This window comes from Poromitra crassiceps, assembly GCF_964638095.1.
Source record: "Poromitra crassiceps genome assembly, chromosome: 4".
NCBI classification, from domain to species: domain Eukaryota; kingdom Metazoa; phylum Chordata; class Actinopteri; order Beryciformes; family Melamphaidae; genus Poromitra; species Poromitra crassiceps.
This window is the reverse complement of record NC_139626.1, coordinates 48427640-48441621: the sequence shown is the minus strand read 5'-3', so window position 1 is coordinate 48441621 and position 13982 is coordinate 48427640. Positions and strand designations below refer to the sequence as shown.

The 13982-nt window shown below is 45.3% G+C and overlaps 1 protein-coding gene across 2 annotated transcripts in view; it reads left to right on the top strand.

Moving 5' to 3' along the window:
- The window catches only part of syngr1b (synaptogyrin 1b), a gene marked incomplete at its 3' end in the record, with an annotated part of 44886 nt that extends 33855 nt beyond the window's left edge, over positions 1-11031 (top strand). Inside the window, exons 3-4 of one of the 2 annotated variants that reach the window (XM_083636192.1) lie at positions 6214-6359; positions 10813-11031. In XM_083636192.1, coding sequence (XP_083492318.1) covers positions 6214-6359; positions 10813-11031 — 365 coding nt within the window. Of the gene's footprint in view, positions 1-6213; positions 6360-7424; positions 7543-10812 lie in introns of those variants that run through there. The other variant, XM_083636193.1, reaches the window with a different exon arrangement.
- Positions 11032-13982: the final 2951 nt, after the last annotated feature.

The window sequence follows — 13982 nt, the reverse complement described above, 5'->3', positions numbered from 1 at the left end:
TCTCTATGTAAAGTGACTGTGATGCTCTCTGCAGTGTCTCTATGGAAAGTGACTGTGATGCTCTCCACAGTGTCTCTATGGAAAGTGACTGTGATGCTCTCCACAGTGTCTCTATGGAAAGTGACTGTGATGCTCTCCACAGTGTCTCTATGGAAAGTGACTGTGATGCTCTCTGCAGTGTCTCTATGTAAAGTGACTGTGATGCTCTCTGCAGTGTCTCTATGGAAAGTGACTGTGATGCTCTCCACAGTGTCTCTATGGAAAGTGACTGTGATGCTCTCTGCAGTGTCTCTATGGAAAGTGACTGTGATGCTCTCCACAGTGTCTCTATGTAAAGTGACTGTGATGCTCTCCACAGTGTCTCTATGGAAAGTGACTGTGATGCTCTCCACAGTGTCTCTATGGAAAGTGACTGTGATGCTCTCTGCAGTGTCTCTATGGAAAGTGACTGTGATGCTCTCTGCAGTGTCTCTATGGAAAGTGACTGTGATGCTCTCTGCAGTGTCTCTATGGAAAGTGACTGTGATGCTCTCTGCAGTGTCTCTATGGAAAGTGACTGTGATGCTCTCTGCAGTGTCTCTATGTAAAGTGACTGTGATGCTCTCCACAGTGTCTCTATGGAAAGTGACTGTGATGCTCTCTGCAGTGTCTCTATGTAAAGTGACTGTGATGCTCTCCACAGTGTCTCTATGGAAAGTGACTGTGATGCTCTCTGCAGTGTCTCTATGGAAAGTGACTGTGATGCTCTCTGCAGTGTCTCTATGGAAAGTGACTGTGATGCTCTCCGCAGTGTCTCTATGGAAAGTGACTGTGATGCTCTCTGCAGTGTCTCTATGGAAAGTGACTGTGATGCTCTCCACAGTGTCTCTATGGAAAGTGACTGTGATGCTCTCCACAGTGTCTCTATGGAAAGTGACTGTGATGCTCTCTGCAGTGTCTCTATGGAAAGTGACTGTGATGCTCTCTGCAGTGTCTCTATGGAAAGTGACTGTGATGCTCTCCACAGTGTCTCTATGGAAAGTGACTGTGATGCTCTCCACAGTGTCTCTATGGAAAGTGACTGTGATGCTCTCTGCAGTGTCTCTATGGAAAGTGACTGTGATGCTCTCTGCAGTGTCTCTATGGAAAGTGACTGTGATGCTCTCTGCAGTGTCTTTATGGAAAGTGACTGTGATGCTCTCCGCAGTGTCTCTATGGAAAGTGACTGTGATGCTCTCTGCAGTGTCTCTATGGAAAGTGACTGTGATGCTCTCTGCAGTGTCTCTATGTAAAGTGACTGTGATGCTCTCCACAGTGTCTCTATGGAAAGTGACTGTGATGCTCTCTGCAGTGTCTCTATGTAAAGTGACTGTGATGCTCTCCACAGTGTCTCTATGGAAAGTGACTGTGATGCTCTCTGCAGTGTCTCTATGGAAAGTGACTGTGATGCTCTCTGCAGTGTCTCTATGGAAAGTGACTGTGATGCTCTCCGCAGTGTCTCTATGGAAAGTGACTGTGATGCTCTCCACAGTGTCTCTATGGAAAGTGACTGTGATGCTCTCCACAGTGTCTCTATGGAAAGTGACTGTGATGCTCTCTGCAGTGTCTCTATGGAAAGTGACTGTGATGCTCTCCACAGTGTCTCTATGGAAAGTGACTATGATGCTCTCCGCAGTGTCTCTATGGAAAGTGACTGTGATGCTCTCCACAGTGTCTCTATGGAAAGTGACTGTGATGCTCTCCACAGTGTCTCTATGGAAAGTGACTGTGATGCTCTCTGCAGTGTCTCTATGGAAAGTGACTGTGATGCTCTCTGCAGTGTCTCTATGGAAAGTGACTGTGATGCTCTCCGCAGTGTCTCTATGTAAAGTGACTGTGATGCTCTCTGCAGTGTCTCTATGGAAAGTGACTGTGATGCTCTCTGCAGTGTCTCTATGTAAAGTGACTGTGATGCTCTCCACAGTGTCTCTATGTAAAGTGACTGTGATGCTCTCTGCAGTGTCTCTATGGAAAGTGACTATGATGCTCTCCGCAGTGTCTCTATGGAAAGTGACTGTGATGCTCTCCACAGTGTCTCTATGGAAAGTGACTGTGATGCTCTCCACAGTGTCTCTATGGAAAGTGACTGTGATGCTCTCTGCAGTGTCTCTATGGAAAGTGACTGTGATGCTCTCTGCAGTGTCTCTATGGAAAGTGACTGTGATGCTCTCCGCAGTGTCTCTATGTAAAGTGACTGTGATGCTCTCTGCAGTGTCTCTATGGAAAGTGACTGTGATGCTCTCTGCAGTGTCTCTATGTAAAGTGACTGTGATGCTCTCTGCAGTGTCTCTATGTAAAGTGACTGTGATGCTCTCTGCAGTGTCTCTATGGAAAGTGACTGTGATGCTCTCTGCAGTGTCTCTATGGAAAGTGACTGTGATGCTCTCTGCAGTGTCTCTATGGAAAGTGACTGTGATGCTCTCTGCAGTGTCTCTATGGAAAGTGACTGTGATGCTCTCTGCAGTGTCTCTATGGAAAGTGAATCAGTTCTAAGTTGGCTTATGACCTGTTAAGCTAATCCATTCACAACTTTATGGGATACCTGCAGACAACTACACAGACAGACAAACGGACAGACAGACAGACAGACAGACAAACGGACAGACAGACAGACAGACAGACAGACACAGGGGGCGAAGACATGACCTCCCAGTTGGGACGTGTCGTGTTTGGTCTTCAGCCTGGAGCCCAGACCCACCATAGAAGCCACATACTGAACCTATCCTTCAGCCTGGAGACCAGACCCACCATCAAGTCTGGAAGAAGCCACTTATGGCCCATTTCCACGGCGGCCCCCCACAGCTCGTCTCGCTTTTTGGTCTCATTCCACCGATCAAAAACCGGGACAGCCCGGGTTGAGTCGGGGTTGAGTCGTGCTGCTTTTCGTGCCTGCTCTGTTGAGGTTCCAGCACTGTGGACCCGGTACCATACGGTGACGTGGAAAACACTGCAGACGACTGATTGGTCAGGCAGAATCGTGTTTTACTGTATTTACTGTCAATGCTGGATACCAGTTTAGTGGGGCTTACCTTCTCTTCTGTTATTTCCAGAAGTTATTTCTTTTGTGTTGCTGCCTTTGGCTCTGGTGAAATAAAATCGATGTCCTTGCTCAGCTTTACATGACGGTGGTTTTCAATTGTTTTGAGAGAGAAAAAGTCCGCTCCTGGGGAAGCCCTTTGTAGTTGGCTCCGCTAGGCCGGAGGCGGGGGTTTAGCGAAGGCGATTGTCACATTTGCCCATGTACACTGTAGGTCTTTAGAGGCACCAGTATTTCATAACCAGTTTAAAAGTTCCGTGTATGGATTTAATTTTAACGTTATACGCGGTCGCTATAATGACCAGGTGTGGGCGGAGGCGAGTAAACTTGCTATGGAAAAAGGGTCTATATCAAGTAGAGACGAGTAAGACCAGGTCGAGTAGAGCTGTACTGTGCTGTTATATGTGGTGGAAATGAGCCATTATACTGAACCTATCCTTCAGCCTGGAGCCCAGACCCACCATAGAAGCCACACACTGAACTTGATCCTCTCTATTGCATGCAGATAACTCAACACATTGCTCTGCTACGCCTCATGTGGGGATGATATTACAGCAGCAGCAGGTTACAATGGCTTTTCCCTGCCAACACAATCACAGCCTCGGCGGGAGGCGGCTACATGAGCCGGCAAAACCGGAAACAATCACTGCTTCCTGTATCAGAGAGAAGAGAGAGAGAGAGAGAGAGAGAGAGAGAGAGAGAGAGAGAGAGAGAGAGAGAGAGAGAGAGAGAGAGATGAGAGAGAGAGGAGAGAGAGAGAAGAGAGAGAGAGAGAGAGAGAGAAGGATGAGAGAGAGAGAGAGAGAGAGAGAGAGAGAGAGAGAGAGTGAGAGAGAGAGAGTGAGAGAGAGATGAGAGAGAGAGAGAGAGAAGCTCTTGTTTCAATACTGTTCAGTACATCCATCACAGTGATAGTGGACACTGTCCATGAATGCAACAGCAGCTGCTGAAAATATGAACTTCTTGTCAGCAGTTCTGATTTGCAACATGTAAAATGTAACAATGTAATGTAATGCAACGTAACATGTAAAGCAGGATGGAGCCCAGGTGCTGCCTGATGCGGCTCCAGCAACATGTTGGTTTGTTACCGCCACCAAGAGGGTTCTGTTTTCGGTGCCAGTTTCTCTCTCTGTCTTTGCCTGTTTGTTTGTTAGCCTGTTTTGTTAGCCTGTTTGTTAGCAGGATTACAGAGAAACTACTGGGCTGATTTTCATGAATCTTGATGGAAGCAAGCGTGTGGCATGGGCCAAGGAAGAAGAAGCCATTACATTTTGGCACGGATCCCAAATGGAGAAAAGCCTCTTAACTGCACTTTTGGTGTATCTCCTATTATCTCCTATTCTGTTTGAAGTCTTTAACCTTAATTCCCGCCGGGGAAAAGCTGACTCAGCGTTTAGTGTTTTTTGTTTTTGAGCAATGCTTCACGTTGGCACACTGCAGCAGCTCCGGCACTTTGCTGAAGGGCAGTCCATGTTAGCTGTTGAGGAAGAGGAGAGCAGTTCACTTCAGTTCAATCCAATGAGTTTTATTGGCATGAAGTACAAATCAGTATATATTGCCAAATAATCGATAACGATAGCATTGATCATGAGTCAAACAAAAGTCCCATAAAATGACAAGAAACAAATATAGCTGCAAGCGGCGATAGCAGGGGTTCAAGCATTGCACAGATGACAAAACTTCGGATTTTGACTAGGACATCCTCCTTGATATATCTGACAAGTTTCGCGATCATTGGACAAACAGGTGCGGAGTTACAGCGTTTTTTGTGTTAGGCCACGCCCATTTATGGCATTTATGGCGCCCCCTTTTGGTCGAATTGCACATAATTTGACACACATGGTCTGTGACGATCTCTGAAGATCTCCTGCAAGTTTCGTGAAGATTCGTTAATCGGCCATGAAGTTATGACAATTTAGCTGAGAGGCCACGCCCTCTCACACAACTTTAACAATTAATATCTCCAAAACTAAAGTAGATTTAAAAAATCCAAAAAATGTTGGTGTAAATCGGTCAAACGGTCTAGGAGGAGATGTCAAAAATGTGTTTTCCAAACTTTTCAAAATATCTCAAAAACTTTCCAGACGGACATTGAGGGTCCTTATGGCAAATTTGTAGAGCAGGTTCACCTGATCATGTGAAAAAAGAATGCTTGAAAATCGGACAAACGGCGTAAGGTAAAACCTCTAATTATAGCGCCACCTTCAGGCCGAATCGAAAAGTATTTGCCACCAATATCTGTCATTGTGCCAAATTTCAGGTCTCAGCCATTGACCAACTCACGGGAATTTGCGTCGGGGCAGATGAACAACAAGGACAAGAATAAACCGGCACAAAAACAATAGGGTTTCATGAACCCCTAATTAGAACAATGACGACAATAATAATAGTTGCAATAATAACAATATATGTAACACAGAGGATCGATATGTAACCCATCAATATTTATTTCTTCTTCATCAATGTCTTTCTCCCTCTTCATACCCACATTCTCCCAGCTGCTCAAAGGCCACAAATATTACAGGTCAAAATAATAAAATAAAAACTGTGGAAGGAGAGAAAAAATAGGAAGAAAACCTGACATTTTGGAGATCAGTGGCTTCTGTCTGACAACAGTGACAGGAGAGGCGGCCGGGCGAGACAGAGGAGGTGTGAGAGAGGGAGAGAGAGAGAGAGAGAGAGAGAGAGAGAGAGAGAGAGAGAGAGAGAGAGAGGAGAGAGAGAGAGAGAGACAGAGAGAGGAGAGAGAGAGGGAGAGAGAGAGAGGTAGTCCTCCGGCGCTGACAAGCCTGGAGACATGTTTTGCTCTGCCTCTCCACTGCAGTCGACTCACCCACCACCACAAGATATAGCCCAGTTCACTTTAATGAAGCCATTTCTGTCACCAACAAGATTCTCCCTCTCTGTTTTTATCATACACACTCTCTCTCTCTTTCTCTCTCTCTCTCGCTCTCTCTCTCTCTCTCTCTCTCTCTCTCTCTCAAGTTCAAATGCATTATCGATATGACAGAGGGGTGAGTCGATGTTGCAGTTTTACAGTATGTCAAATAGGGTACACACACACACACACACATATACAGACAGACACACGCACACACTGTGGACTTTATGATATAGATGTTCTTGTGTCTCTGTCTGTCTCCTGTCTCTGTCTGCAGCCTTCTGGTCCTTCATGTGGTTTGTGGGCTTCTGTTTCCTGGCCAATCAGTGGCAGGTGGCCCGACATGAAGACAACCCACTGAGGGAGGGAGGGGACGCTGCCCGCGCCGCCATCACCTTCTCCTTCTTCTCCATCTTCACCTGGGTAAGGGCCTCTCACACCGCAACACACACACACACACACGCATGCACACACACACACACGCACGCACGCACACACACACACACACACACACACACGCACGCACGCACGCACACACACACACACACACACATGCACGCACACACACACGCACACACACACGCACGCACGCACACACACACACACACACACACACACTCACGCACGCACCACGCACGCACACACACACACACTCTCACACACACACACACACACACACACACACACACACACACACACACACACACACACACTGCAACACACATGACACCACATCTGCCAGGTAGCTGCTTTTATCCAAAGCACCTTATATACCACAGTATAAGTGCAAAATAGAGCTTATTTATACATACTGCACATACATCATACATTTGATTTCTCTCATATATACCTATTTAAAATAGACATTTTACACCACACGTATGACTGTATAGTACATTTACTACTGTAGTTAATGTACATGTTTACATGTTGCTTGTCCTTGTTTGTCTTAACCTGTGCAGCTTTTTTGTGTGAGTGCATTGAGAGCAATGCTAACCAGAGTCAGATTCCTTGTATGTGTACATACTTGGCCAATAAATCTGATTCTGACTCTGATTCAGTTTTTCTATAGGTGCCCTCAGTGGTGTTAAAGGACAAATCAAATCTAGAAGAACACTGTTGAAATGCAGATATTGACAATGCATCTTGCATTTCTGCATCCGTTTTACAGTTTGTTGGTGTACTTTTCTTATTGTATGTAGATTACTGTAGATATTTTCCACAGCCACACTGGAGTTTGATAGGAGAGAAAACTTCAGCGATCTAAAACTTCAGAATCAGAGCCTTCTTTCTACAGTCGCCATTTTGTACCGACAGTCAGCTATCAGAGATCTCACTCATAGAAGAGGAGAGAGAGCAGTTTCTCCACCAACAGTAGCCTCAATAGACCAGAATGAACGCTGTGTGTGTGTCTGATCGTGTCTTTGCATGTGTGTGTGTGATCACATGAACTCATGTGTGTGTGTGTGTGCATGTGTTGCTCCTCAGGGCCTCCAGACTCTCTTCTCTCTGGAGAAGTTAAAGAGTGTGTCATTTGAAGAGGAATACACCAAGCTGTTCCCCACACAGCCTCAACCCCCTCTAGTCTGACTCCGCCCTGCCGCTGTCTCCCCCTGCTGGCTGCTGCCGCCCTCTGCAGCCGCTCTCACACACTGCTGTAACCCACTGACTGACTGACTGACTGACTGTGGCCGCACTCGTTTAAGGGCGCCCCCCGCTGCCTTCCCGGTCATGTGACCTGACGGGGTTCGCAAAGCAAAGCCGTCCCATAAACATGCCAGATGGAGTAAAGATTTAATAATAAAGGTTTAATTTAGCCGCAGTAGCATTTCAATAAGTCTGATGTTTCCTGCCGCACAGCACAGAAAGACCATTGTTTACCTGCTGATTGGGTTGCTGACTATAGAGTCCTGCAGGAATGAGTCCAGAAGACCTGGATGTTAGCACTTCCACTTCCTGGTGTAAAAGTCAATGGCATTTTTGTATGGGGATTTTGGTTAAATGGCTCGAAATAAGGTCTGTGGTTAATAAAAGTGTATGAAACAACAGCGAAGTTTGTGTTCAGCAAATGAGTAGCACTTTTATGAGTATCGAAGCGTAAATGCATGTTGTTTTTAAACGAGATTTTCAGAAAACGCTTCAATACTCAAAAAAAGTGCTCCTCATATTTTGGGAAGATGATCTTGCTGAACACAAAGTCCGCTGTTCCATAAACCTTTGCTAACCACAGGCCTTGTTTCACGCATTTAACCGAAAACCCCATTGACTTTTACACGTAGGAAAGAACCAGGAAGTGCAGAAGAGTTCTGGGTAAGCCTACAAAAATACGTCACTGGGGGCACGGTGGCGCAGCGGTAGCGCTGTTGCCTCGCAGCAAGAAGGTCGTGCGTTCGATCCCCGCCTGGGGAAGCTGTTGGTGCTGAGGGTGTGTCCCCATCCCCATATCCTCAATGCCGAACTGCCCAGGTGGGCTCGTCGTCACATGAAGTCAGGAGATAGAAAAATGCACCTGGACTTGAATGTGTTTCTCTGCATACATTTGGTCGTTCAGTTGCAGAGTGTTTGCTTATCAGTTCATTTCTCTGCACCATGTGGTTTTCTGTTTGGGTTGTGGGACAGTTTTCACTATTGATTCAGAGGGGGGGGGGGGGGTGGGGGTGCAGGGGTAAAACGAGCACAAACTCCGCCCAATAGTGATGTCACCGAACCCGATTGGGTGCCCTTTAACGAGCGCGGTCACTGTCACTCATAGCTATCACTGCACTCTACCCACCCTCCACCTACCTCCCACTATTCTGTGAAAGCTTACACTATGTGATTGTTCATGTCTGTTTTCTGTGAGGAGCATAATTATCAACGGGAGCATGTTACAATTTAATAATAATTATGATTTATTTGATCTTTGTAATAGATTTTTTTTTTTTATGAAGTTGCCATGGTGCGTTTCTTAAAATTGGTTGTAAAGTTGTTGTTTTTTATGAAGTTTTTGGCTTGTGACAAAGCCCTACTTCCAAATGCTGAAGGTATTAAACCAGAGATAAGCATCACCTCTCTTCTCGTACGCCCTCAAGGCCACTATGAAATAAGCTATAGCACCATCTAGTGGTAGAAAAGTAAGTTGCACACAATTTTGTGAAGCTTAGTTGGTAGAGCTCTATTAGTTTTATGCACTTTAGATGTTGGGAGCAACATAGTTTAGGCAGGCATTGTTTAAGACTATGCCATGAAGGAATCACACTGTTTTACTCCGTACCCACCACTTTGTATTACTTTGTATGAGTTGTAGAAATGCACTACTGATGACTGTTAACCTGTGGTATTGAACCATAAGGCTGGTTTCACACCGACGACCCACGCCTTGCCTTGCCTCAACCCACGCCTACGCCGAGCTGGGCGTGAACCTGTTACACGCTTTTGCGATCACACCGCACACCTTTTGCACGCCGAACCTGGAGCCGAGTCACAAGCGCCTCTCCTCTCTCCCGACTGTATTTTTTCACGTGTTGTCCAGAATTGTCATGGGTAGCCTCTAGGTAAAATAAATCTGATATATTTAATGTTCTATTGATGCTGGATATGTATAACCAGGTCTGACTATAGTCGGACATTTTAGAGAGGTGATCTTGCAAGAATATGTGCTGGCACAACAACATTGTCCATCTTGCTTCTTCGGTCGCTATTCTCTCTCATGAAGATTTGTTTGCCGACAGGGAGAAAGCCCCACGTGATAGCCACCCGTCAATCTCTCTCTCGCTCTCTCTCTCTGCTCAATACTGTTGTAGAAACTCCATTTTATTTTGAAATTCAGTTGACTTTGCCAGTTCCCACGGATATTGTCACGTTTTTCTTTCATGGCTTGACAGAAAAGCCTGCCTGCACGCGCCTTGTCGGCGTGAAAATAGAACTCTCGCCTATTCGATAAAATCGGCAAGGCACAGGCAAGGCGTGGGTACACGCAGGGTTCACGCTCAGGCATCCGGTGTACACAGCCTCGTTGACTAAAACGGACGCCTATTAAAAAGCGTGGGTAAAGGCAAGGCATAGGCAAGGCTTGGGTCGCCGGTGTGAAACCAGCCTAAAGAAGAGCTTAATTAGACGACTACTATTTGAAAATGCTAAAAGAAAGAAATCCAATTTGGGTGTGGGGGGGGGGGGGGGGGGGGGGGGGACCAATACCTGATATTCCTGATTCAAGATCTCTTAACATATACAGGATTCAGTCTGCAAAGAGCGTCTATCATTTTGTCAACCAAAGACTTGCGCTAACTACTACTTCCTTAAACAAATGACCAAAACGACTTTTATTTTATGCAAACTATCATCCTGTAAGAATAGCTGTGACTTTTTTCAAATGGGGTACGTCCCATTTTTGGACCCAACTAATTAAAGATGTATCTAAGATCAGAGTGTTTCCCTCTCATCTTGCTTGGAGAGAGACTCCAAACCTCTGCGTTAACCTCCGCCCCCCACACCCTGGTCTTAAATCAACACACTCTCTCTTCCTCCCTCCCTCACTCCCTCACTGTTGTGTGTTGTGTGTGTGTGTTAATTGCGTCTTAATTGTGTTAATTGCTGCTTAATTGCAGTGTGCCTCTCCCAGTGACTGAATTTGATGTTGAGGTGGCGCTTCTCATTATGAAGAATGGATAAAACAGCGCTTCTTGTTGAACTAACTGACTAACTGCCTGGCTCAAAACGCGAATAAGCTTCAATACCGACTAATCAGTGTCTGCTTCTCTCTCTCTCTCCTCCCTTTTCTGCTAAACTCACAACACCTCCGCTGCAACCGCTCATCCCTCCCTCCCATGTTCATCCATCCATCCATCCATTTCTCTGCCCTCCTCCCTCTCCGCTCGTCTCTCCCTCTGTCCCCAAGGCGGTCCAGGCCTTCCTGGGCTTCCAGCGGTACAAGCTGGGGGCCGACTCGGCTCTCTTCTCCCAGGACTACACGGACCCCAGCCAGGACGCAGCCGCAGCCCCCTACACCTCCTTCACCGGGGGGGAGGAGCCGGAGAGCCCGGGGGGAGGAGGGGGGCAGGCCAACAGCGACGGGGCCTTCGACGGCACCGGGGGCTACCAGCGCCAGGACTACTGAGATGTTGGGGGGAGATACGGGGGGCGGGGGGCAGGGTGAAGTTGCCCGTAGCTTCTCATTCGGAGCGGGGTTCTCCCATTTTTCCTTTGATCAACTGTTAACATCTACAGGCAACATGTGACGGACGCTCTTCTCCAGAGCGACCTGTCAAAAGTAGCAGACTAGAGGGTTCACCCGGGGGGTTCTGCAGGGATCAAACGTGTGACTTTTCAGTTACAGGACTGCCTCGACACTTTATTCACCTTCACCGCCTGTTTAGGTGAGCAAAAAAGGAAGCAGAACTGATCTGGGGTCAGAAGACTTTGGGCAACTTCACCTCCCTCAGATTTGGGGTGGTGGTGGGTGGGTGGGGGGGGGGGGTGATCAGGTGTGAGTCAAGAGCAGGGGTTTTGGGGAATCAACAGGTAGGGGTCGGAGTGTGTAGAGGCGGGGTTTAGTGCCGAGGAAGGAGGGGGTGGGGTGTGGGTGGAGGAAGGAGGGGAGGAGGTCAAGGGTCAGAGGAAATCGGAGGTCGTCCCGTAGTGGATCGATGCTTGTGACCACATTGCCTTCATCCTTTGAGGCCCGCTGTTGGTCAGCAAAATGACTGCACTCAGTTGAAACACACACACACACACACGCACACACCCCCACAGATAGACAACACACACATACACAGAGATAGACAACACACACACATACACACAGATAGACAACACACACACACACAGTTAGACAGCACACAAGCACACGCATATTGATTTTGAACAACGCTAGATTCAGCTGACAAAACTCCCCCAAACTATAAGCCCACAGGCTTATGTCTCTGTGTGTGTGTGTGTGTGTGTGTGTGTGTGTGTGTGTGTGTGTGTGTGTGTGTGTGTGTGTGTGTGTGTGTGTGTGTGTGTGTGTGTGTGTGGAAGAACACCGTTTCTCCCCTGTTTATTTTATCGATGTTTTCTGTGCTTTCCCTTTCCTTGATTGTTGCCTTAGTGCTGACTGCCAAGCAAAATTCAACTAACACAGGGCAACCCATACCCAACATACACACGCACACACACACACACAGACTATCACAGTTATCTTTCAGTATCCTTAGGGAGAAAATACACAACAAATTGAAAGGTTTTTGTCTTCTTTTTGCTCTTAAAACACATTTAAAAAAAAAAGATTCAAACTGATTTGTCACAGCTGGAGCGTCCCAAACGAGACACACAAACTATGGAAGAGGTTTCAGGTCAGTGCAGACTGCAGGGCAGGTTATACATCTGTTGTGTTTTTCATCTTCTGTCGTGTTTTCAACAAATCTACGGAGGCGAACCGTGAACCTCCTGAGTATATATGACCATGCATCGCTCCACTTACTGACATAAAGTATATTTATCTCTCTATAAATATATGTAAATCTATAATTCAATATAATAGAGGTGTTTGGGAAAAAAAGATATGCTTTATTTCAGGGCATTATGCTAGTTCTGTAAAAAAAAGAGTAAAAAAAAAACAAGACAAAAGAAAGGTCTATGGTCTATTGAGTCTATTGAGTCTATTGAGTGTTATTGTGATAAGATACAGTATATGGTGAGGTCATGCCTCATCCTTTACGTTGCTTTCAGGGTACGGAGATGTTTTTATTTTGGGATAATAATAATTACTATAAAAATGCTGCAAAAAAAAATGTGACCAAACTATCAAAGTATATATAGACATATATACTTTATACTGTACAACCGTGTAGACGTAGAGATGTGTGATGTTACTCTGTGAAATCCATTAAAAAGCAACATAATGATAAAAAAAAAAAAAAAGATTGTGTACAAATGTTTGTTTTTGATGTATTCAATTTTAACCAATAAAAATAAATAAAATACTGATCAAGATGAATGGCTGGTCTTGGGTTCTTGGAGTTTGTATTTTTTTATGGAAATCTATGACTTGCCCAACCACACATTTCACATAATAAACACAATGATACCAACATAAAAGTGTATGAAGAAGAACTTCAAAATCAGCTCTGGCCTCTATTTTTAGGGTGGGTGCAAATGTCGAACTGCCTGCATCTACTTGTACTTTTAGTTAGCATTATTGAACCAACTAGAGACCCCTGGTGGCTGACTTTGGCAAAATCTCGAAATATCAAAATGACCCTCAATCTAATCAAGAGAACAGCCACTCCTCTTGGTTAATCTGGTTGATCTAGTTCACTGAACTGATTTTTACTGTTGGAGATTTCTAAGGTGAGTATCCTGAAGTATCCAGAACATAGGCTACTTGCTACAATTCATATGAAAATCCTGTAAACTGGAAAATGAAGAGATTGCAATTGTATCACACTGCACACACAGGATTATCTATCTATCTATCTATCTAAACTTCTATAATAAGGATGGTGAAAAATAAAATGATTTTATTTGCCAAGTTGTCAAATAAACGACTAATGCCATTATATCAAGAAAAAAGCTCAAACATCTGGTTGCAGCGACCTCTGGCAGGGAGTCCACAGGGTGGCGCTGTTCCTAAAATATCAAACGTAGAAACAAACATTCGTTTCATTCGTTTTGTTGTTAGGACAAACTGATTTATTAGTTAATCCACTCGACATGCATGTATGAAATAACAACCGTACATATAGGGAACAACACGTGAGTATGTGTTATTTGAGAAGAACAAGAAAAAAGTTCACACGTTCCAAAAGTTTGATACAGATGCTGCCTTGAAGTGTTGTAGGAAATCCCGTAGATACATTTTGAGTGCAGATACGTGCTTTTTTTTAACTTCTGTTTAAAACGTGATATTTTTTATAATGAATCAGTATTAAATAATTAACTAAGGCAGTCACCAAAACTAGTTGTGTTATCGTGTTCATTATAATCATTCTTATTTCCGACCAAAAGCAGCGACCCGTCGTGTTTATACCATTTTGAAAATATCTCGGAGTTTACGAGGAACACCTGAACGCAACAAGAGTTCCGTCC